Source organism: Oncorhynchus mykiss, chromosome 23 (assembly GCF_013265735.2).
Source record: "Oncorhynchus mykiss isolate Arlee chromosome 23, USDA_OmykA_1.1, whole genome shotgun sequence".
NCBI lineage: Eukaryota > Metazoa > Chordata > Actinopteri > Salmoniformes > Salmonidae > Oncorhynchus > Oncorhynchus mykiss.
In genome coordinates this window covers 8789203-8813408 of record NC_048587.1, presented here as the reverse complement: position 1 = coordinate 8813408, position 24206 = coordinate 8789203, and the positions used below count along the sequence as shown (strand labels likewise).

The window sequence follows — 24206 nt, the reverse complement described above, 5'->3', positions numbered from 1 at the left end:
TGCGTTTTTTTTTCCCACTTAAAACTACAACTCCCATGGGTCCCGCACTAGAGGAGGTTAAAAAAAAAAGTCCATATGAATTTTTCAGACAGATTTGGTCTATTCTACAAGGAACATGTAGTTAGTTGCCTATCTGTTATTAATCCATGTAGCTACGACTGACCTCTAGTGGAAATGTATTCCTACACCCGTTTCCTCGATGTTTATGTAATACTTTTTTGGCCCACTGGAGGGCAGTTGCTGATGGATAACCTCTCTCTCGTTCATGGGGCGCTCTTGAACCGGATGTGTGCATGTCGTTGTCATATGAATTCATGGTTCACGTTGTTTCACTGCATTTCCAGCTACAACATGGGATTTGGGAACGACAAGTGATAGTGTGATGACTGTATATCAAGTTTAGTGTGAACAACAGTGTAGAAAATAACAGTTTATGTCCTAGATCTGTATTTCTGCCGGAGGTTGGCGGGGACAAACAGAAGTCACGATGGTGAAAGAGCAGTTTAGAGAGACCGATGTGGCCAAAAAAATGTAAGTTTGTCCAGCTAGCTAGATGCTAGCCATTAGCAATTAATATTTCCCCCAGCTATGAGTATTGTTCGTAAATATTTGCCTAAAGTAGCTTGCAATTTGTAACATGAGCTTGCTTTTCATAGCTAAGTTAGATAGCTTTTTGCAATTGCATCATTGATTTGAACAGGGTCAGCAATGCTGGAAACACGTTTTAGAAAGCTAGCTAGCTAAACAAACAATCACATCACATCTCCACCTGGCTAAGGTGGCAGGATATCGAGCTCGTGTTGCCATGACCACTGGCACTCTTGCTGAGTACATGGTAAAGCATGACGTGTAGCAGGGAATCTGCATTCCAACCAACTACCAAGTAGCCTCAAGTAGACATCCAGCAAGGCAATGCATGCATTACTAATAGACTCCCAATTGACCCCTAAACTATAGCTTGTTATCATTGGCAGTTCTTGCTTGGGTAGGACCTATTTGCTAGTTGACTTAGTAGCCAGTGTTTAATTTAACCCCTATGCTGAGTTGGCTATCTATTCCATTTATGTCAACAGAAGCCACATCTGTTTTGGGATGAAGTCGGCTGAACAGATGAGACAGCAGGCTCATATCCAAGTGGTCAGTAAGAACCTGTACAGCCAGGACACCAGCCATACTCCTCTACCATACGGAGTACTGGATCATCGCATGGTAGGGCTGACACGTGTGTACACACATACATACACACATACATACACACACATACATACATACACACACACACCACCCTATTGAGTAGTGGATCATCACATGGTAGGGCTGACACGTGTACACATACACACATACATACACACATACATACACACACATACATACACACACAGACACACACACCACCCTATTGAGTAGTGGATCATCACATGGTAGGGCTGACACGTGTACACATACACACATACATATACATACACACACATACATACACACACACACACACACCACCCTATTGAGTAGTGGATCATCACATGGTAGGGCTGACACGTGTACACATACACACATACATACACACACCACCCTATTGAGTACTGCATCATCACATGGTACACTACCGGTCAAAAGGTTTAGAACACCTACTCATTCAAAGGTTTTTCTTTATTTTTTACTATTTTCTACATTGTAGAATAATAGTGAAGACAACAACTTTGAAATAACACATACGGAATCATGTAGTAACCAAAAACAGTGTTAAACAAATCAAAATCTATTTTAGATTTGTTAAGTTCTTCAAAGTAGCCACCCTTTGCCCTTGATGACAGCTTTGCAAACTCTTGGCCTTCTCTATTGGTGGTTGTGACCCAACTGTCATGTTATATTCCAGGGCACCAGTGAGAAGGATCGTCCTTGTGAGACGTGTGGGAAGAACCTGGCTGACTGTCTGGGACACTATGGGTATCTGGACCTGGAGATGCCCTGTTTTCATGTGGGCTATTTCAAAGCCACCATTGGAATCCTACAGGCAAGTTCACTATGACAGTAACTGCCAAAATAAAGGAAACACTTGAGTAAATGAGGGATACAAGTAGGATGTATAGAATGCAGGTGCTTCCAACACAGGTGTGGTATCCTGAGTTAATTAAGCAATTACCATCCCATCATGCTTAGGGTCATGTATAAGAATGCTCAGTTGCCCAGTGGTTAGAGCGTTGGACTAGTAACCGGAAGGTTGTGAGTTCAAACCCCGGAGCTGACAAGGTACAAATCTGTCGTTCTGCCCCTGAACAGGCAGTTAAACCCACTGTTTCCAGGCCGTCATTGAAAATAAGAATGTGTTCTTAACTGACTTGCCTGGTTAAATAAAGGTCAAATAAAATAAAAAATAAAAAAATCTTGGCTACCATGGCTAGAAGAAGAGATCTCAGTGACTTTGAAAGAGGGGGATCAAAGGAGCATAGAGGGTTTAAAGGGTGTGTCTCAGTCACCAGATCTCAACACAATTGAACACTTATGGGAGATTCTGGAGCGACACCTGGGACAGCGTTTTCCTCCACCATCAATCAACAAAACACCAAATGATGGAATTTCTCGTAGAAGGGTGTCGCATCCCTCTAATAGAGTTCCAGACACTTGTAGAATCTATCCCAAGGGGAAAGCTGTTCTGGCGGCTCGTTATCGCCCAACGCCCACTTTATGTTGATGTTTCCTTTATTTTGGCAGTTATTTGTATATATTTATCTTCTCTCTTTCTACAATGTAGCAAACTAAATATGACATTACTGTACTGCACACTGAGGAGCCTACATCACAACCTGATCATCCTGATTAAATCATCATAGTTATTTCTTTGACTCTTGCTATGGGATTGTTGTTCAAGCTGGCCCATTAGAACATCATGTGATTTTTGTTCAAGCTGGCCCGTTAGAACATCATGTGATTGTTGTTCAAGCTGGCCCGTTAGAACATCATGTGATTGTTGTTCAAGATGGCCCATTAGAACATCATGTGATTGTTGTTCAAGATGGCCCATTAGAACATCATGTGATTGTTGTTCAAGCTGGCCCGTTAGAACATCATGTGATTGTTGTTCAAGATGGCCCATTAGAACATCATGTGATTGTTGTTCAAGATGGCCCATTAGAACATCATGTGATTGTTGTTCAAGCTGGCCCGTTAGAACATCATGTGATTGTTGTTCAAGATGGCCCATTAGAACATCATGTGATTTTTGTTCAAGCTGGCCCGTTAGAACATCATGTGATTGTTGTTCAAGCTGGCCCGTTAGAACATCATGTGATTGTTGTTCAAGATGGCCCATTAGAACATCATGTGATTGTTGTTCAAGCTGGCCCATTATGACATGTTATTGTTGTTCAAATTTGCCCATTATGACATCATGTTATTGTTGTTCAAATTGTTCCATTATGACATCATGTTATTGTTGTTCAAATTGTTCCATTATGACATCATGTTATTGTTGTTCAAATTTGCCCATTATGACATCATGTTATTGTTGTTCAAATTGTTCCATTATGACATCATGTGATTGTTGTTCAAATTGTTCCATTATGACATCATGTGATTGTTGTCCCTCCAGATGATCTGTAAGACGTGTTCTCACATCATGCTGACCAAAGAGGAGAAACTACAGTTTATGGATGTGTTGAAGAGGCCAGGCCTAGCATACCTCCAGAAACGAGGAATGAAGAAGAAGATATCCGACAAATGCCGCAAAAGGACGATGTGTCTCAATTGCTCCACGTTAAATGGTAGGGTATCAACAATAGCTTAGTCTTTGACTGTTTACGGTTCAATTTTGACATTTGGGCCAAAATACATATGAAGTTATATTTGAATTGAGTTGAATTGAGTTGAAAGCAAAGCCCAAGTGGTGGTTGGTGTGACTGATAATGTCTTTGTTCTTGCCATTTAACAGGACCAGTAAAGAAGTGTGGCTTGCTGAAGATCCTCCACGAGAAATACAAGACAACCAAGAAAGTGGTGGACACTGTAGTATCAGACTTTCTCAACTCATTCGATATCGCAATAGAACACAACAAAGAAGTGGAGGGCTTGCTTAACAGGGCTCAGGTGAGTCACGTTGAAGGCAACTAGGGCTTGCTTAACAGGGCTCAGGTGAGTCACGTTGAAGGCAACTAGGGCTTGCTTAACAGGGCTCAGGTCAGTCACGTTGAAGGCAACTAGGGCTTGCTTAACAGGGCTCAGGTGAGTCACGTTGAAGGCAACCAGGGCTTGCTTAACAGGGCTCAGGTGAGTCACGTTGAAGGCAACTAGGGCTTGCTTAACAGGGCTCAGGTGAGTCACGTTGAAGGCAACTAGGGCTTGCTTAACAGGGCTCAGGCGAGTCACGTTGAAGGCAACTAGGGCAACTTTTAACAGTTTACATGCCTACTTTGTAGAGGTCATATGAGGTTAATGGTTTGTTTTGTATGTTTTTCACTTAGCAGTGATTTACAGTAACAGTAACAGAGTTCATACAGGGTTAGTATATGGGAAGCTTGTCGGAATTGAACAAACAGAACCTATTATTACTAGAGTCACACTCTTCTAACCAACTGGGTCACTCTGGTTTTAAATGCTGACCGATCATGTCTTTCACCCCGACGGAGAACCTGGTATTACTAGAGTCACACTCTCCTTATCAACTGGATCACACTGGTTTTAAATGCTGACCTATCATGTCTTTCACCCCGACGGAGAACCTGAGTCCTCTAGGTGGTGCTGAACCTCTTCAAAATGTGTCTGTCTGAATCTGGGAAACTGGCCCTTATGGTTTTAAATGCTGATTGACCTTCATGTCCTGTGGTTTCCAGGAGAACCTGAGTGGTGGTGCTGAACCTCTTCAAAATGTGTCTGTCTGAATCTGGGAAACTGGCCCTTATGGTTTTAAATGCTGACTGACCTTCATGTCTTGTGGTTTCCAGGAGAACCTGAGTCCTCTAGTGGTGCTGAACCTCTTCAAAATATGTCTGTCTGAATCTGGGAAATTGGCCCTTATGGTTGTAAATGCTGATTGACCTTCATGTCTTGTGGTTTCCAGGAGAACCTGGGTCCTCTAGTGGTGCTGAACCTCTTCAAGATATGTCTGTCTGAATCTGGGAAACTGGCCCTTATGGTTTTAAATGCTGACTGACCTTCATGTCCTGTGGTTTCCAGGAGAACCTGAGTCCTCTAGTGGTGCTGAACCTCTTCAGGAGGATACCAGCGGAGGACATTCCCCTGCTCCTGATGAACCCTGAGGCAGGTAAGCCTGCAGACCTCATCCTCACCCGCCTGCTGGTACCCCCGCTCTGCATCCGCCCCTCTGTCATCTCAGACCTCAAGTCAGGCACTAATGAGGATGACCTCACCATGAAGCTCACAGAGATCATCTTCCTCAATGACGTCATCAAGAAGGTGGGTACATTACATTTACATCAAATTTATACATTTTTTTCGTATGATGTCATAGAGAAGGTGGGCGTCATGGGATTGGGAGAGTAGCAGGAAGTGTCAATGAATTTGTGATTAATTGTTTTATTAATCGGCCCGGGAGTTTTTCCATGAACTGACCAGGAAAACCTCTGTGGCCCCAGTAGGCTATTACTAACTAGTTGGTCAGCTGAGGAAAACCTCTGGGCCCCCCAGTAGGCTATTACTAACTAGTTGGTCAGCTGAGGAAAACCTCTGAGCCCCAGTAGGCTATTACTAACTAGTTGGTCAGCTGAGGAAAACCTCTGGGCCCCAGTAGGCTATTACTAACTAGTTGGTCAGCTGAGGAAAACCTCTGGGCCCCAGTAGGCTATTACTAACTAGTTGGTCAGCTGAGGAAAACCTCTAGGCCCCAGTAGGCTATTACTAACTAGTTGGTCAGCTGAGGAAAACCTCTGGGCCCCAGTAGGCTATTACTAACTAGTTGGTCAGCTCAGGAAAACCTCTGGGCCCCAGTAGGCTATTACTAACTAGTTGGTCAGCTCAGGAAAACCTCTGGGCCCCAGTAGGCTATTACTAACTAGTTGGTCAGCTCAGGAAAACCTCCTGTGCCTTTTTATGAAAGCAATAACACAAGACAAAAAAAAAGTTATAATTTCCAATTCACATTAGACAATAAGGTGGTTTGATGTTGATGTTATTGTTGTTGTCTAATGAATGTTGAGTGATGAATGAGTTGTTCTGCCCGCCTCCCATGCCGTCCCACAGCACCGTATGTCAGGGGCCAAGACCCAGATGATCATGGAGGACTGGGACTTCCTCCAGCTGCAATGTGCTCTCTACATCAACAGTGAGCTCTCTGGCATCCCCCTCAACATGGCCCCTAAGAAGTGGACCAGAGGCTTCGTTCAGAGACTCAAGGGCAAACAAGGTCTCGCTCATATAAATGTTGATTTTTAATTCTAACTTTTTAATAGTTACCTGTTGTCTATTCTGATTTCTAGTTCTGTGGTCACATCGTATTTATTGATAGTTGACACTAAATTCATGTCAATGTCATGTCTTTTGTCATAAACAATGTAGTTTATTTACACAGCTGAGTCAGAAACAGAAAGTATCCTAGTTGATTGTGGAGCCATTTAATTACAAACTATAGTTATTCTCCACTGCTGCCTTTGGAGACACTCGGTTATTGATGGTTCGTGGTGTCTCTCTCTCAGGGCGATTCCGTGGAAACCTCTCGGGGAAGAGAGTGGATTTCTCTGGGAGAACGGTCATCTCTCCAGACCCCAACTTGCGGATTGATGAGGTGGCTGTCCCTGTGCACGTAGCCAAAATCCTGACCTACCCAGAGAAGGTAAGATTCTTATTGGCCACACTTTAACTACAACTTTTATAAAGGCTTTATAATAATTAGGGCTTTCCACGTTAACACTTTTTAATGCTGTTAATTTCTTTGACGCTTTTAATTGCTTCTCCATTTCTTTACCCCGGAACCTTTTTAAGCGCACGTGTTTCAGTAGGGACCCTTATAAGCGCAACACACAACACGCTCTGTGCTGTGTACCTGTCAGTGAGCACACGGTCTCAGTAGCGCTTGTCTGTCTCTATTGTAGTGTGTCGTGCGCACAGCTTTGAGCAACAGTTTTGATGGAAACCGTACAGATACTTCTACCGTAAACACATTCTCAGGCATTTCTTTAGATGACAGCAAAAAAACATTCATTTGTACAGAAGTAACCATCTAATTATGCTAACGTTAGCTAGCTAGCTAGCCATAAATTGTTTACAATGCCATGGCTGAATGGCTCTTGATTCAACTAACTTCCCACAATGATTTGAATCAGAACAGGACATCTATTCCATGTGACTACTGTTTCTGTTGTAGTCCTCAGGTCAAAAAGACTTAATGATCCCAGTTCTAGTAGCAGCAACTTGTGACTACTGTTTCTGTTGTAGTCCTCAGGTCAAAAAGACTTAATGATCCCAGTTCTAGTAGCAGCAACATGTGACTACTGTTCTAGTAGCAGCAACATGTGACTACTGTTCTAGTAGCAGCAACATGTGACTACTGTTTCTGTTGTAGTCCTCAGGTCAAAAAGACTTAATGATCCCAGTTCTAGTAGCAGCAACATGTGACTACTGTTCTAGTAGCAGCAACATGTGACTACTGTTCTAGTAGCAGCAACATGTGACTACTGTTCTAGTAGCAGCAACATGTGACTACTGTTCTAGTAGCAGCAACTTGTGACTACTGTTCTAGTAGCAGCAACATGTGACTACTGTTCTAGTAGCAGCAACATGTGACTACTGTTCTAGTAGCAGCAACATGTGACTACTGTTCTAGTAGCAGCAACATGTGACTACTGTTCTAGTAGCAGCAACATGTGACTACTGTTCTAGTAGCAGCAACATGTGACTACTGTTCTAGTAGCAGCAACTTGTGACTACTGTTCTAGTAGCAGCAACATGTGACTACTGTTCTAGTAGCAGCAACATGTGACTACTGTTTCTGTTGTAGTCCTCAGGTCAAAAAGACTAAATGATCCCAGTTCTAGTAGCAGCAACATGTGACTACTGTTCTAGTAGCAGCAACATGTGACTACTGTTTCTGTTGTAGTCCTCAGGTCAAAAAGACTAAATGATCCCAGTTCTAGTAGCAGCAACATGTGACTACTGTTCTAGTAGCAGCAACTTGTGACTACTGTTCTAGTAGCAGCAACATGTGACTACTGTTCTAGTAGCAGCAACATGTGACTACTGTTTCTGTTGTAGTCCTCAGGTCAAAAAGACTAAATGATCCCAGTTCTAGTAGCAGCAACATGTGACTACTGTTCTAGTAGCAGCAACTTGTGACTACTGTTCTAGTAGCAGCAACATGTGACTACTGTTCTAGTAGCAGCAACATGTGACTACTGTTTCTGTTGTAGTCCTCAGGTCAAAAAGACTTAATGATCCCAGTTCTAGTAGCAGCAACATGTGACTACTGTTTCTGTTGTAGTCCTCAGGTCAAAAAGACTTAATGATCCCAGTTCTAGTAGCAGCAACATGTGATTACTGTTTCTGTTGTAGTCCTCAGGTCAAAAAGACTTAATGATCCCAGTTCTAGTAGCAGCAACATGTGACTACTGTTCTAGTAGCAGCAACATGTGACTACTGTTCTAGTAGCAGCAACATGTGATTACTGTTCTAGTAGCAGCAACATGTGACTACTGTTCTAGTAGCAGCAACATGTGACTACTGTTTCTGTTGTAGTCCTCAGGTCAAAAAGACTTAATGATCCCAGTTCTAGTGGCAGCAACATGTGACTACTGTTTCTGTTGTAGTCCTCAGGTCAAAAAGACTTAATGATCCCAGTTCTAGTAGCAGCAACATGTGACTACTGTTTCTGTTGTAGTCCTCAGGTCAAAAAGACTTAATGATCCCAGTTCTAGTAGCAGCAACATGTGACTACTGTTCTAGTAGCAGCAACATGTGATTACTGTTCTAGTAGCAGCAACATGTGACTACTGTTCTAGTAGCAGCAACATGTGACTACTGTTCTAGTAGCAGCAACATGTGACTACTGTTCTAGTAGCAGCAACTTGTGACTACTGTTCTAGTAGCAGCAACATGTGACTACTGTTCTAGTAGCAGCAACATGTGACTACTGTTCTAGTAGCAGCAACATGTGACTACTGTTCTAGTAGCAGCAACATGTGACTACTGTTCTAGTAGCAGCAACATGTGACTTAATGATCCCAGTTCTAGTAGCAGCAACATGTGACTACTGTTCTAGTAGCAGCAACATGTGACTACTGTTCTAGTAGCAGCAACATGTGACTACTGTTCTAGTAGCAGCAACATGTGACTACTGTTCTAGTAGCAGCAACATGTGACTACTGTTCTAGTAGCAGCAACATGTGACTACTGTTCTAGTAGCAGCAACATGTGACTACTGTTCTAGTAGCAGCAACATGTGACTACTGTTCTAGTAGCAGCAACATGTGACTACTGTTCTAGTAGCAGCAACATGTGACTACTGTTCTAGTAGCAGCAACATGTGACTACTGTTCTAGTAGCAGCAACATGTGACTACTGTTCTAGTAGCAGCAACATGTGACTTAATGATCCCTGTTCTAGTAGCAGCAACATGTGACTTAATGATCCCAGTTCTAGTAGCAGCAACATGTGACTTAATGATCCCAGTTCTAGTAGCAGCAACATGTGACTTAATGATCCCAGTTCTAGTAGCAGCAACATGTGACTACTGTTCTAGTAGCAGCAACATGTGACTACTGTTCTAGTAGCAGCAACATGTGACTACTGTTCTAGTAGCAGCAACATGTGACTACTGTTCTAGTAGCAGCAACATGTGACTACTGTTCTAGTAGCAGCAACATGTGACTACTGTTCTAGTAGCAGCAACATGTGACTACTGTTCTAGTAGCAGCAACATGTGACTACTGTTCTAGTAGCAGCAACATGTGACTACTGTTCTAGTAGCAGCAACATGTGACTACTGTTCTAGGGCAGCAACATGTGACTACTGTTCTAGGGCAGCAACATGTGACTACTGTTCTAGTAGCAGCAACATGTGACTACTGTTCTAGTAGCAGCAACTTGTGACTACTGTTCTAGTAGCAGCAACATGTGACTACTGTTCTAGTAGCAGCAACATGTGACTACTGTTCTAGTAGCAGCAACATGTGACTACTGTTCTAGTAGCAGCAACATGTGACTACTGTTCTAGTAGCAGCAACATGTGACTACTGTTCTAGTAGCAGCAACATGTGACTACTGTTCTAGTAGCAGCAACATGTGACTACTGTTCTAGTAGCAGCAACATGTGACTACTGTTCTAGTAGCAGCAACATGTGACTACTGTTCTAGTAGCAGCAACATGTGACTACTGTTCTAGTAGCAGCAACATGTGACTACTGTTCTAGTAGCAGCAACATGTGACTACTGTTCTAGTAGCAGCAACATGTGACTACTGTTCTAGTAGCAGCAACATGTGACTACTGTTCTAGTAGCAGCAACATGTGACTACTGTTCTAGTAGCAGCAACATGCGACTACTGTTCTAGTAGCAGCAACATGCGACTACTGTTCTAGTAGCAGCAACATGCGACTACTGTTCTAGTAGCAGCAACATGTGACTACTGTTCTAGTAGCAGCAACATGTGACTTAATGATCCCAGTTCTAGTAGCAGCAACATGTGACTTAATGATCCCTGTTCTAGTAGCAGCAACATGTGACTTAATGATCCCAGTTCTAGTAGCAGCAACATGTGACTTAATGATCCCAGTTCTAGTAGCAGCAACATGTGACTACTGTTCTAGTAGCAGCAACATGTGACTACTGTTCTAGTAGCAGCAACATGTGACTACTGTTCTAGTAGCAGCAACATGTGACTACTGTTCTAGTAGCAGCAACATGTGACTACTGTTCTAGTAGCAGCAACATGTGACTACTGTTCTAGTAGCAGCAACATGTGACTACTGTTCTAGTAGCAGCAACATGTGACTACTGTTCTAGTAGCAGCAACATGTGACTACTGTTCTAGTAGCAGCAACATGTGACTACTGTTCTAGGGCAGCAACATGTGACTACTGTTCTAGGGCAGCAACATGTGACTACTGTTCTAGTAGCAGCAACTTGTGACTACTGTTCTAGTAGCAGCAACTTGTGACTACTGTTCTAGTAGCAGCAACATGTGACTACTGTTCTAGTAGCAGCAACATGTGACTACTGTTCTAGTAGCAGCAACATGTGACTACTGTTCTAGTAGCAGCAACATGTGACTACTGTTCTAGTAGCAGCAACATGTGACTACTGTTCTAGTAGCAGCAACATGTGACTACTGTTCTAGTAGCAGCAACATGTGACTACTGTTCTAGTAGCAGCAACATGTGACTACTGTTCTAGTAGCAGCAACATGCGACTACTGTTCTAGTAGCAGCAACATGCGACTACTGTTCTAGTAGCAGCAACATGCGACTACTGTTCTAGTAGCAGCAACATGCGACTACTGTTCTAGTAGCAGCAACATGCGACTACTGTTCTAGTAGCAGCAACATGCGACTACTGTTCTAGTAGCAGCAACATGCGACTACTGTTCTAGTAGCAGCAACATGCGACTACTGTTCTAGTAGCAGCAACATGCGACTACTGTTCTAGTAGCAGCAACATGCGACTACTGTTCTAGTAGCAGCAACATGCGACTACTGTTCTAGTAGCAGCAACATGCGACTACTGTTCTAGTAGCAGCAACATGTGACTACTGTTCTAGTAGCAGCAACATGTGACTACTGTTCTAGTAGCAGCAACATGTGACTACTGTTCTAGTAGCAGCAACATGTGACTACTGTTCTAGTAGCAGCAACATGTGACTACTGTTCTAGTAGCAGCAACATGTGACTACTGTTCTAGTAGCAGCAACATGTGACTTAATGATCCCAGTTCTAGTAGCAGCAACATGTGACTTAATGATCCCAGTTCTAGTAGCAGCAACATGTGACTACTGTTCTAGTAGCAGCAACATGTGACTACTGTTCTAGTAGCAGCAACATGTGACTTAATGATCCCAGTTCTAGTAGCAGCAACATGTGACTTAATGATCCCAGTTCTAGTAGCAGCAACATGTGACTACTGTTCTAGTAGCAGCAACATGTGACTACTGTTCTAGTAGCAGCAACATGTGACTACTGTTCTAGTAGCAGCAACATGTGACTACTGTTCTAGTAGCAGCAACATGTGACTACTGTTCTAGTAGCAGCAACATGTGACTACTGTTCTAGTGGCAGCAACATGTGACTACTGTTCTAGTAGCAGCAACATGTGACTACTGTTCTAGTAGCAGCAACATGTGACTACTGTTCTAGTAGCAGCAACATGTGACTACTGTTCTAGTAGCAGCAACATGTGACTACTGTTCTAGTAGCAGCAACATGTGACTACTGTTCTAGTAGCAGCAACATGTGACTACTGTTCTAGGGCAGCAACATGTGACTACAGTTCTAGTAGCAGCAACATGTGACTACTGTTCTAGGGCAGCAACATGTGACTACTGTTCTAGTAGCAGCAACATGTGACTACTGTTCTAGTAGCAGCAACATGTGACTACTGTTCTAGTAGCAGCAACATGTGACTACTGTTCTAGTAGCAGCAACATGTGACTACTGTTCTAGTAGCAGCAACATGTGACTACTGTTCTAGTAGCAGCAACATGTGACTACTGTTCTAGTAGCAGCAACATGTGACTACTGTTCTAGTAGCAGCAACATGTGACTACTGTTCTAGTAGCAGCAACATGTGACTACTGTTCTAGTAGCAGCAACATGTGACTACTGTTCTAGTAGCAGCAACATGTGACTACTGTTCTAGTAGCAGCAACATGTGACTACTGTTCTAGTAGCAGCAACATGTGACTACTGTTCTAGGGCAGCAACATGTGACTACTGTTCTAGTAGCAGCAACATGTGACTACTGTTCTAGTAGCAGCAACATGTGACTACTGTTCTAGTAGCAGCAACATGTGACTAGGTCATGATGAAGAACATGGATCAGTTAAGCTTCAATATTATTGATAAGATGGATTAGGCCTCCTGGGATCATGAATAGCTAGCTGTTACAGAGACTTTGGTGTTGTTTATGGTGAAAATGCCTTTAAAGCATTTTTTAATCCAGACTATTTTGGGTTTAATAGTAACTCAATGTTCTGCTCTCATTCAGATATCTTTATGTACACATTCTTTATCCCTTTACACTTGTGTGTGTATAAGGTAGTAGTTTTGGAATTGTTAGGTTTAGATTACTCGTTGGTTAGTGCTGCATTGTCGGAACTAGAAGCACAAGCATTTCGCTACACTCGCATTAACATCTGCTAACCATGTGTATGTGACAATTAAATTTGATTTGATTTTGATTTTTAATGAAAAATTTGTTGAAAGTCCGAATTGGAGCAAACTCTATAATGGCATTGAATCGCAATTTAACTAATTCCGTTAACTCTATTTAATTATTTTAATCGGTTGACTTCCTTAATAAGAATACATTAATTGTTTATAAGCACTACATAGATGCTTCACAAATCAGGATGGATCACAAGGCAGGTTGAGTGCCTTTTCCAGCTGTCTTTACCATTGAGAAGTAACCTGCACAGTGTCTTCACTGTCCCCTGTTGTATGACCTGCGACCTCTTAACCTGTTGTGCCCCAAGGTGAACAAGGCCAACTTGGAGATGCTGAGGAAGCTGGTGCGGAGCGGTCCAGAGGTCCATCCTGGAGCCAACTTCATCCAGCAACGACACACGCAGATGAAGAGGTCAGGACAGTTCTATTGGACATGTTTAGTCAGTTTTAAAAGCATGAGCTGACCCACACTTGTAAAATGTTGAAGAAGGCACTACATCCCAAAACGTTGGTGAGGTTTTACACATTCAGTTATTAGAAGAATATATAGAGTATCTATCTTTCTTTTTTATACATTTTTAGTCATTTTAAAGGGATACTTTTTGTCTTGAGGCCCTTTATCTACTTCCTCAGTCAGATGAACTCGTTGGTGCCAGTTTAATGTCTCTGTTTACTGGGACACCAGTTCATCTGACTCTGGGGAAGTAGATTAAAGGGCCTCATTGTCCTGAAGTATCCTCTTTTAATAGAACCACACTGGAACTGTGGTTACGGGCCTACCACTAAACTGGTTACGGGCCTACCACTAAACTGGTTACGGGCCTACCACTAAACTGGTTACGGGCCTACCACTAAACTGTGGTTACGGGCCTACCACTAAACTGTGGTTACGGGCCTACCACTAAACTGGTTACGGGCCTACCACTAACCTAAAACTGGTTACAGGCCTACCACTAAACTGAAACTGGTTACGGGCCTACCACTAAACTGGTTACGGGCCTACCACTAAACTGGTTACGGGCCTACCACTAAACTGTGGTTACGGGCCTACCACTAAACTGTGGTTACGGGCCTACCACTAAACTGGTTACGGGCCTACCACTAACCTAAAACTGGTTACAGGCCTACCACTAAACTGAAACTGTGGTTACAGGCCTACCACTAAACTGAAACTTTGTATGAAACCACATGTTTAGGTGTATGTTCCAAGAGTATTCCCTGTGTGTCTGTCTTCAGGTTTCTGAAGTACGGGAACCGAGAGAAGATGGCCCAGGAGCTGAGGTTTGGAGACGTGGTGGAGAGACACATGATCGATGGAGACATCGTCCTCTTCAACCGACAGCCCTCTCTACACAAACTCAGCATCATGGCTCATATTGTGAGTGCTCTCTCTCTCTCCACATCATACACCCGTCCTTCACTTCGGCTCTGTCTGGAAACTGTTAGGTTAATCACCGTGCTGACTCCATGTCAACGTGTAGGCAGGAAGAGAACCTCACTGTTAGAAGTAGGGGATTTTGTGTGATGTATCTTGGGGATGTCTGTTTTAGAGCTGCCTTGTTGTGTAGCTGTTACTGTTTTATACCTGCCTTGTCGTGTAGTTGTTACTGTTTTCGAGCTGCCTTTTCGTGTAGTTGTTACTGTTTTCGAGCTGCCTTGTCGTGTAGTTGTTACTGTTTTCGAGCTGCCTTGTCATGTAGTTGTTACTGTTTTCGAGCTGCCTTGTCATGTAGTTGTTACTGTTTTCGAGCTGCCTTGTCGTGTAGTTGTTACTGTTTTCGAGCTGCCTTTTCGTGTAGTTGTTACTGTTTTCGAGCTGCCTTGTCGTGTAGTTGTTACTGTTTTCGAGCTGCCTTGTCATGTAGTTGTTACTGTTTTCGAGCTGCCTTGTCATGTAGTTGTTACTGTTTTCGAGCTGCCTTGTCGTGTAGTTGTTACTGTTTTCGAGCTGCCTTGTCGTGTAGTTGTTACTGTTTTCGAGCTGCCTTGTCGTGTAGCTGTTACTGTTTTAGAGCTGCCTTGTCGTGTAGCTGTTACTGTTTTAGAGCTGCCTTGTCGTGGAGTTGTTATGGTTTTAGAGCTGCCTTGTCGTGTAGTTGTTACTGTTTTAGAGCTGTCTTGTCGTGTAGCTGTGAGCTGCCTTGTCGTGTAGCTGTGAGCTGCCTTGTCGTGTAGTTGTTACTGTTTTAGAGATGCCTTGTCGTGTAGTTGTTACTGTTTCAGAGCTGCCTTGTTATTGTTGTAGAGCTGCCTTGTCGTGTAGCTGTGAGCTGCCTTGTCGTGTAGTTGTTACTGTTTTAGAGCTGCCTTGTCGTGTAGTTGTTACTGTTTTAGAGCTGCCTTGTCGTGTAGTTGTGAGCTGCCTTGTCGTGTAGCTGTTACTGTTTTAGACCTGCCTTTTCGTGTAGCTGTGAGCTGCCTTGTCGTGTAGTTACTGTTTTAGAGCTGCCTTGTCGTGTAGTTACTGTTTTAGAGCTGCCTTGTCGTGTAGTTGTTATTGTTTTAGAGCTGCCTTGTCGTGTAGTTGTTACTGTTTTCGAGCTGCCTTGTCGTGTAGCTGTGAGCTGCCTTGTCGTGTAGTTGTTACTGTTTTCGAGCTGCCTTGTCGTGTAGTTGTTACTGTTTTGGATGTATCATGATAGGTTTATTTCAGGCAGATATCATTATTGTATTCATCTTTGTCTGTCCTAAAGGCCAAAGTGAAGCCTCACAGAACGTTCCGGTTTAACGAGTGTGTGTGCACGCCGTACAACGCTGACTTTGACGGGGACGAGATGAACCTTCACCTTCCCCAGACAGAGGAGGCCAAGGCTGAAGCCCTGGTGCTGATGGGGGTTAGTGTCGCCTGCCCTGATTCGCCTTTAGACTCCTGCAGCAGCACACTTCACACCCCGACACACCCTCACACCCCGACACACCCTCACACCCCTACACACCTCAGACCCCTACACACCTCAGACCCCTACACACCTCACACCCCAACACACCTCACACCCCTACACACCTCAGACCCCTACACACCTCAGACCCCTACACACCTCACACCCCAACACACCTCTACACACCTCACACCCCTACACACCTCACACCCCGACACACCTCACACCCCTACACACCTCACACCCCGACACACCTCACACCCCGACACACCTCACACCCCGACACACCTCACACTCCGACACACCTCACACCCCTACACACCTCACACACCTCACACCCCTACACACCCCCTGTCACTCAGTCTTTGAAATCCCAGATTTTTAAACTAAAACCTGTACAGCCGAGGTTCTACTCTCACACTGACCTATACTTGTCTCATGTCTCTTTCCCTCCAGACCAAAGCCAACCTGGTGACCCCCAGGAACGGAGAGCCTCTGATTGCTGCTATTCAAGACTTTCTGACAGGTCAGCCGTTGTGTTACAGCAATGAGCCAATCATTGTTTGTCGCAGCAGGGCCTGACAGCCAATCAAATGAGCCTTTTGACGTCTGTATTAGTGAGCGTCTCAAACTGCTCGTTGTCAGGTGGAGAAAAGAAACAAGGTTTTGCCCTGGTGATCATGTGATCAACATGATGGGAGATGTCTCCCTGACGCGCTCCGATCTGTTTGCATTGCATTTGACAGATGTGTCACGGCTCATCTCATCATAACGATGTCATCTTCGTTATACAGCTGCTTGGCTTGTTTTTTATCCAGATTGGGACACTTACCTCTTGTTAAGTCAACACCTTGATGGGGCTCTTCATACTGACCTTATTATCCACTATGGTTTGACATTTTGAAACTGAATTCAGGAAGATGAGCTTATGTCAAATTATATATATTTTTTAAAACATTTTATGAAAAAGTACAGTCCCAGAGCTTTGAAATGGTCTGTTATGAAACATGGGAAAGTTATGCTTCTCTGACGTTTGATAAACGTGTTCTCCCAATATGGAGATGGGTAGGAGCAAAATGCCCTTGAATGATTTTCCCACTTTCTAGAGAACACTGGTTAATTTACGACCATTCAGCATCGGGTAGCCTAGCGGTTAGAGTGTAGGGACGGCAGGGTAGCCTAGCGGTTAGAGTGTTGGACTAGTAACCGGAAGGTTGGTACAAGGTACAAATCTGTCGTTCTGCCCCTGAACAAGGCAGTTAACCCACTGTTCCTAGACCGTCATTGAAAATAACAATGTTCTTAACTGACTTGCCTGGTTAAAAAAAATATATATAATTTAAATCGTTCACGCCCTCTTAAGCCTTAGTCCCACCCATTTATTTAAGAATTCACGTGTAAATTAACGAGTCGGCGTGGCATTGTCCTCCAGAAAGTGGTCTCTCTGTCAGTGGCGGTTGGTGACGTTTAACATGAGGGAGGGCGACTTTTATTTTTAATGAGCATGGCCGTAATTCTGTTCCAGAATATTGGATTAACTGTCATTCATATTCCATTCACCCAGTTCAATGTAACAGTGACAGGTTTAGGTTACTGTCATTCACCCAGTTCAATGTAACAGTGACAGGTTTAGGTTACTGTCGTTCATATTCACCCAGTTCAATGTAACAGTGACAGGTTTAGGTTACTGTCATTCACCCAGTCCAATGTAACAGTGACAGGTTTAGGTTACTGTCATTCATATTCACCCAGTTCAATGTAACAGTGACAGGTTTAGGTTACTGTCATTCACCCAGTCCAATGTAACAGTGACAGGTTTAGGTTACTGTCATTCATATTCACCCAGTTCAATGTAACAGTGACAGGTTTAGGTTACTGTCATTCATATTCACCCAGTTCAATGTAACAGTGACAGGTTTAGGTTACTGTCATTCATATTCACCCAGCTCAATGTAACAGGGACAGGTTTAGGTTACTGTCATTCATATTCACCCAGTTCAGTGATAGGTTTAGGTTACTGTCATTCATATTCCATTCACCCAGTTCAATGTAACAGGGACAGGTTTAGGTTACTGTCATTCATATTCACCCAGTTCAGTGATAGGTTTAGGTTACTGTCATTCATATTCCATTCACCCAGTTCAATGTAACAGTGACAGGTTTAGGTTACTGTCATTCATATTCACCCAGTTCAATGTAACAGTGACAGGTTTAGGTTACTGTCATTCATATTCACCCAGTTCAATGTAACAGTGACAGGTTTAGGTTACTGTCATTCACCCAGTTCAATGTAACAGTGACAGGTTTAGGTTACTGTCATTCATATTCACCCAGTTCAATGTAACAGTGATGGGTTTAGGTTACTGTCATTCATACTCACCCAGTTCAATGTAACAGTGACAGGTTTAGGTTACTGTCATTCATACTCACCCAGTTCAATGTAACAGTGACAGGTTTAGGTTACTGTCATTCATATTCACCCAGTTCAATGTAACAGTGACAGGTTTAGGTTACTGTCATTCACCCAGTTCAATGTGACAGCGATAGGTTTAGGTTACTGTCATTCATATTCACCCAGTTCAATGTGACAGTGATAGGTTTAGGTTACTGTCATTCATACTCACCCAGTTCAATGTGACAGTGACAGGTTTAGGTTACTGTCATTCATACTCACCCAGTTCAATGTAACAGTGACAGGTTTAGGTTACTGTCATTCATATTCACCCAGTTCAATGTAACAGTGACAGGTTTAGGTTACTGTCATTCACCCAGTTCAATGTGACAGTGATAGGTTTAGGTTACTGTCATTCACCCAGTTCAATGTGACAGTGATAGGTTTAGGTTACTGTCATTCATATTCACCCAGTTCAATGTAACAGTGACAGGTTTAGGTTACTGTCATTCACCCAGTTCAATGTAACAGTGACAGGTTTAGGTTACTGTCATTCATATTCACCCAGTTCAATGTAACAGTGATGGGTTTAGGTTACTGTCATTCACCCAGTTCAATGTGACAGTGATAGGTTTAGGTTACTGTCATTCATATTCACCCAGTTCAATGTAACAGTGATAGGTTTAGGTTACTGTCATTCACCCAGTTCAATGTAACAGTGACAGGTTTAGGTTACTGTCATTCACCCAGTTCAATGTGACAGTGACAGGTTTAGGTTACTGTCATTCATATTCACCCAGTTCAATGTAACAGTGATGGGTTTAGGTTACTGTCATTCACCCAGTTCAATGTGACTGTGATAGGTTTAGGTTACTGTCATTCACCCAGTTCAATGTGACAGTGATAGGTTTAGGTTACTGTCATTCATATTCACCCAGTTCAATGTAACAGTGATGGGTTTAGGTTACTGTCATTCACCCAGTTCAATGTGACAGTGATAGGTTTAGGTTACTGTCATTCACCCAGTTCAATGTAACAGTGATAGGTTTAGGTTACTGTCATTCATACTCACCCAGTTCAATGTAACAGTGACAGGTTTAGGTTACTGTCATTCACCCAGTTCAATGTGACAGTGATAGGTTTAGGTTACTGTCATTCATATTCACCCAGTTCAATGTAACAGTGACAGGTTTAGGTTACTGTCATTCACCCAGTTCAATGTAACAGTGACAGGTTTAGGTTACTGTCATTCATATTCACCCAGTTCAATGTAACAGTGACAGGTTTAGGTTATTGTCATTCACCCAGTTCAATGTAACAGTGACAGGTTTAGGTTACTGTCATCCACCCAGTTCAATGTAACAGTGACAGGTTTAGGTTACTGTCATTCATATTCACCAAGTTCAATGTAACAGTGATAGGTTTAGGTTACTGTCATTCATATTCACCCAGTTCAATGTAACAGTGATAGGTTTAGGTTACTGTCATTCATACTCACCCAGTTCAATGTGACAGTGATAGGTTTAGGTTACTGTCATTCATATTCACCCAGTTCAATGTAACAGTGATAGGTTTAGGTTACTGTCATTCATACTCACCCAGTTCAATGTAACAGTGACAGGTTTAGGTTACTGTCATTCATACTCACCCAGTTCAATGTAACAGTGATAGGTTTAGGTTACTGTCATTCACCCAGTCCAATGTGACAGTGACAGGTTTAGGTTACTGTCATTCATATTCACCCAGTTCAATGTAACAGTGACAGGTTTAGGTTACTGTCATTCATACTCACCCAGTTCAATGTAACAGTGATGGGTTTAGGTTACTGTCATTCATATTCACCCAGTTCAATGTAACAGTGACAGGTTTAGGTTACTGTCATTCATACTCACCCAGTTCAATGTAACAGTGACAGGTTTAGGTTACTGTCATTCATATTCACCCAGTTCAATGTAACAGTGACAGGTTTAGGTTACTGTCATTCACCCAGTTCAATGTGACAGTGATAGGTTTAGGTTACTGTCATTCATATTCACCCAGTTCAATGTAACAGTGATAGGTTTAGGTTACTGTCATTCACCCAGTTCAATGTAACAGTGATAGGTTTAGGTTACTGTCATTCACCCAGTTCAATGTAACAGTGACAGGTTTAGGTTACTGTCATTCACCCAGTTCAATGTGACAGTGATAGGTTTAGGCTACTGTCATTCACCCAGTTCAATGTAACAGTGACAGGTTTAGGTTACTGTCATTCACCCAGTTCAATGTGACAGTGATAGGTTTAGGTTACTGTCATTCATATTCACCCAGTTCAATGTAACAGTGATAGGTTTAGGTTACTGTCATTCATATTCACCCAGTTCAATGTAACAGTGATAGGTTTAGGTTACTGTCATTCACCCAGTTCAATGTAACAGTGATAGGTTTAGGTTACTGTCATTCACCCAGTTCAATGTAACAGTGATAGGTTTAGGCTACTGTCATTCACCCAGTTCAATGTAACAGTGACAGGTTTAGGTTACTGTCATTCACCCAGTTCAATGTGACAGTGATAGGTTTAGGTTACTGTCATTCACCCAGTTCAATGTAACAGTGATAGGTTTAGGTTACTGTCATTCACCCAGTTCAATGTAACAGTGATAGGTTTAGGTTACTGTCATTCACCCAGTTCAATGTAACAGTGATAGGTTTAGGTTACTGTCATTCACCCAGTTCAATGTAACAGTGATAGGTTTAGGCTACTGTCATTCACCCAGTTCAATGTAACAGTGACAGGTTTAGGTTACTGTCATTCACCCAGTTCAATGTGACAGTGATAGGTTTAGGTTACTGTCATTCATATTCACCCAGTTCAATGTAACAGTGATAGGTTTAGGTTACTGTCATTCATATTCACCCAGTTCAATGTAACAGTGATAGGTTTAGGTTACTGTCATTCACCCAGTTCAATGTAACAGTGATAGGTTTAGGTTACTGTCATTCACCCAGTTCAATGTGACAGCGACAGGTTTAGGTTACTGTCATTCACCCAGTTCAATGTAACAGTGATAGGTTTAGGTTACTGTCATTCACCCAGTTCAATGTAACAGTGATAGGTTTAGGTTACTGTCATTCACCCAGTTCAATGTAACAGTGATAGGTTTAGGTTACTGTCATTCACCCAGTTCAATGTGACAGCGATAGGTTTAGGTTACTGTCATTCATATTCACCCAGTTCAATGTGACAGCGATAGGTTTAGGTTACTGTCATTCACCCAGTTCAATGTGACAGCGATAGGTTTAGGCTACTACACGATACTCACATTTTCCCTGTACCCTTCATGAGGTTGCTACAACCTGGCCTGAGAATGAAAGTCCACAATGTAGGTGCGCACGTTGAGAGAAATTAGACTAGTCAAGGTGACGGACATTGGCACATTCAATAACGCCTTGCACCCTCTTGCCTGCATCTAGCTGACCAAGGGTGTAATCATTAGTCCAACCGTTGCAAATGAGAGTTTCTATTGGACAAATTAAATTATGTTTATCATTTTTCGTTCCGCTTGCTTCCGTTTTAAGAATTGGTTTTCAACAGAATCAACCGAATGAATACACGCCAGATCACACGCAAACACAGTTCACTTTCATAGCCGCCACATACAAACAGCATGAACATTTTGCCCGTTGTATAATTCCTTCTTGCATCTACACGCTCTCCTCCTCCTCATCTTTTCCCTTCGCTTGTGGACTTCAGTGCACAACACATCAGCTGTCTGTGACCAGGCAAAAAAAAAAAACTTTCCAAGCCAAACCTTCATATCGTAGCCGCTAACCGCTACACACAGCCTACATCGTTGTCACCATATTAGCTAACGATGTTAGTAAATGTCATAGTCAACATTGCTACTAGAACTAACGCGTTAGTAATCCCTCTAAAATCATGCAGCGTAGTCAGCAAGCAGTTTAGCAGCTAGACCGATGGGCCCCAGTGGCAATAAATTGAATAAAACCAAAAACTTACCTTGACTTGAAAGAGTTTGTGTTGAATTGTCATAGCCAGCTAGCTAACATAGCATCCCTCTCTGTTTGAGCCGGGTGTATGAGTAGGCTAAACTAGCTAGCTGCATTCGCTAGCTAAGTGAAAGTAAAAAAATACAACTAAATATAGCTGTCTCTCTCTCTGCTGCTTCTCCTTCATGAACTAAATTAATTTGTTCAAAACTGTTTAACTTTTCTTTCTCTCTCTCTTTGAGTCAACTACTCTCCACATGTTATACACTGCAGTGCTAGCTAGCTGTAGTTTATCCTTTCAGTACTAGATTCATTCTCTGATCCTTTGATTGGGTGACCAACATTTTCAGTTTATACTGCGTAAGTTCTAATAGGTTAAAGGACATCCTCCGGAAGTTGTCATAATTACTGTGTAATTCTATGGAAGGGCGTGAGAACCATGAGACTCCTAGGTTTTCTAATGAATTCAATGTACCCAGAGGAGGACAGAAACTAGCTGTCCTCCGGCTACACCATGGTGCTACCCTACAGAGTGCTGTTGAAGTTACTGACAGACCTTCATCACAAAACAGTGTATTTTAATCAATTATTTGGTGACGTGAATATATTTAGTATAGTTTAATCTAAAAATATTCACTATTTGAGACTCCTCTACTCTCTATTATCCCCCCTCCATTATCAGCCAATCATGGAGCTCATCTTTCTCCCTAAGAGCTCAGTGCTTTCTCCTTGGCTAAACTAGCCTCTTAATTTAACATTTGTATTCATATTTACAGATTCCAGACAAGTTTGTAATTAAGTCATATGAAAGTTCACATGTTCAAGAAAGCTTTTCTGCAAAATAAAATAAAATAAAATATTTTTTTTTGTTTTTTTTTACGTCTGTACTGTGAAGTAGGAAATGGCGTCCAAATGCCTACGATCCTGAATCCGGTCACATTTTGTAGCAAAGTCACAATGTCATCTTTTGTATTTATCATATTTGGGGAAAGTGTAGCCTAATATTTCTTAGGCTATTTCTTAGGAGCACAATAGCTGTATGTTTCACACTCCACATGTCAACACCCTACTCTCCTCCTCTCTCGTCTTTCTTCACAGGAGCCTACCTGTTGACCCTGAAGGACACATTCTTCGATAGGTCTAAAGCCTGCCAGATTGTGGCCTCTATCCTGGTGGGGGTGGATGAGAGGATCAAGATAGCTCTCCCACACCCTGCCATACTCAAGGTACGGTACGGCTCTCCTCGGTTGGTTGAAATGAATGATGGGACTGTTTATTGGATTTTGGGCTGACATCTGTTGTTCTCTGTCTGTCGTGAGGGGAAAAAAATCTATAAAGTCATTGGGAGTCGTACAGAGTGACTTTCTTTAGTAGTTAAATATCAGTGGTCTGCAACTCGTCAATCATTTGGGTGTTGGTCTTTTTGTTGTCAGTTCATCATGGCTCTGTTGTCTGTTGTTAGCCCATGACTCTGTTGTCTGTTGTTAGCCCATGACCCCGTTGTCTGTTGTTAGCCCATGACCCTGTTGTCTGTTGTTAGCCCATCATGACTCTGTTGTCTGTTGTTAGCCCATGACCCTGTGGACAGGGAAGCAGATCTTTGGTCTGATCCTGAAGCCCAGTAAGGCC

The 24206-nt window shown here is 42.6% G+C and overlaps 1 protein-coding gene across 4 annotated transcripts in view; it reads left to right on the top strand.

The window, feature by feature from the left end:
* Positions 1 to 295: 295 nt before the first annotated feature.
* The window catches only part of LOC118943825 (DNA-directed RNA polymerase III subunit RPC1), a 77051-nt gene continuing 53140 nt past the window's right edge, over positions 296 to 24206 (top strand). For 2 of the 4 annotated variants that reach the window (XM_036959860.1, XM_036959859.1), the window contains exons 1-14: positions 296 to 531; positions 1074 to 1209; positions 1874 to 2011; positions 3587 to 3758; positions 3926 to 4080; positions 5167 to 5406; positions 6190 to 6352; positions 6642 to 6778; positions 13625 to 13728; positions 14553 to 14694; positions 16010 to 16150; positions 16652 to 16721; positions 23676 to 23803; positions 24147 to 24206. The exon at positions 24147 to 24206 is cut by the window's right edge and continues 79 nt beyond it. In XM_036959860.1, coding sequence (XP_036815755.1) covers positions 488 to 531; positions 1074 to 1209; positions 1874 to 2011; positions 3587 to 3758; positions 3926 to 4080; positions 5167 to 5406; positions 6190 to 6352; positions 6642 to 6778; positions 13625 to 13728; positions 14553 to 14694; positions 16010 to 16150; positions 16652 to 16721; positions 23676 to 23803; positions 24147 to 24206 — 1830 coding nt within the window. In that variant the 5' untranslated portion in view covers positions 296 to 487. The other 2 variants (XM_036959861.1, XM_036959862.1) reach the window with 2 other exon arrangements.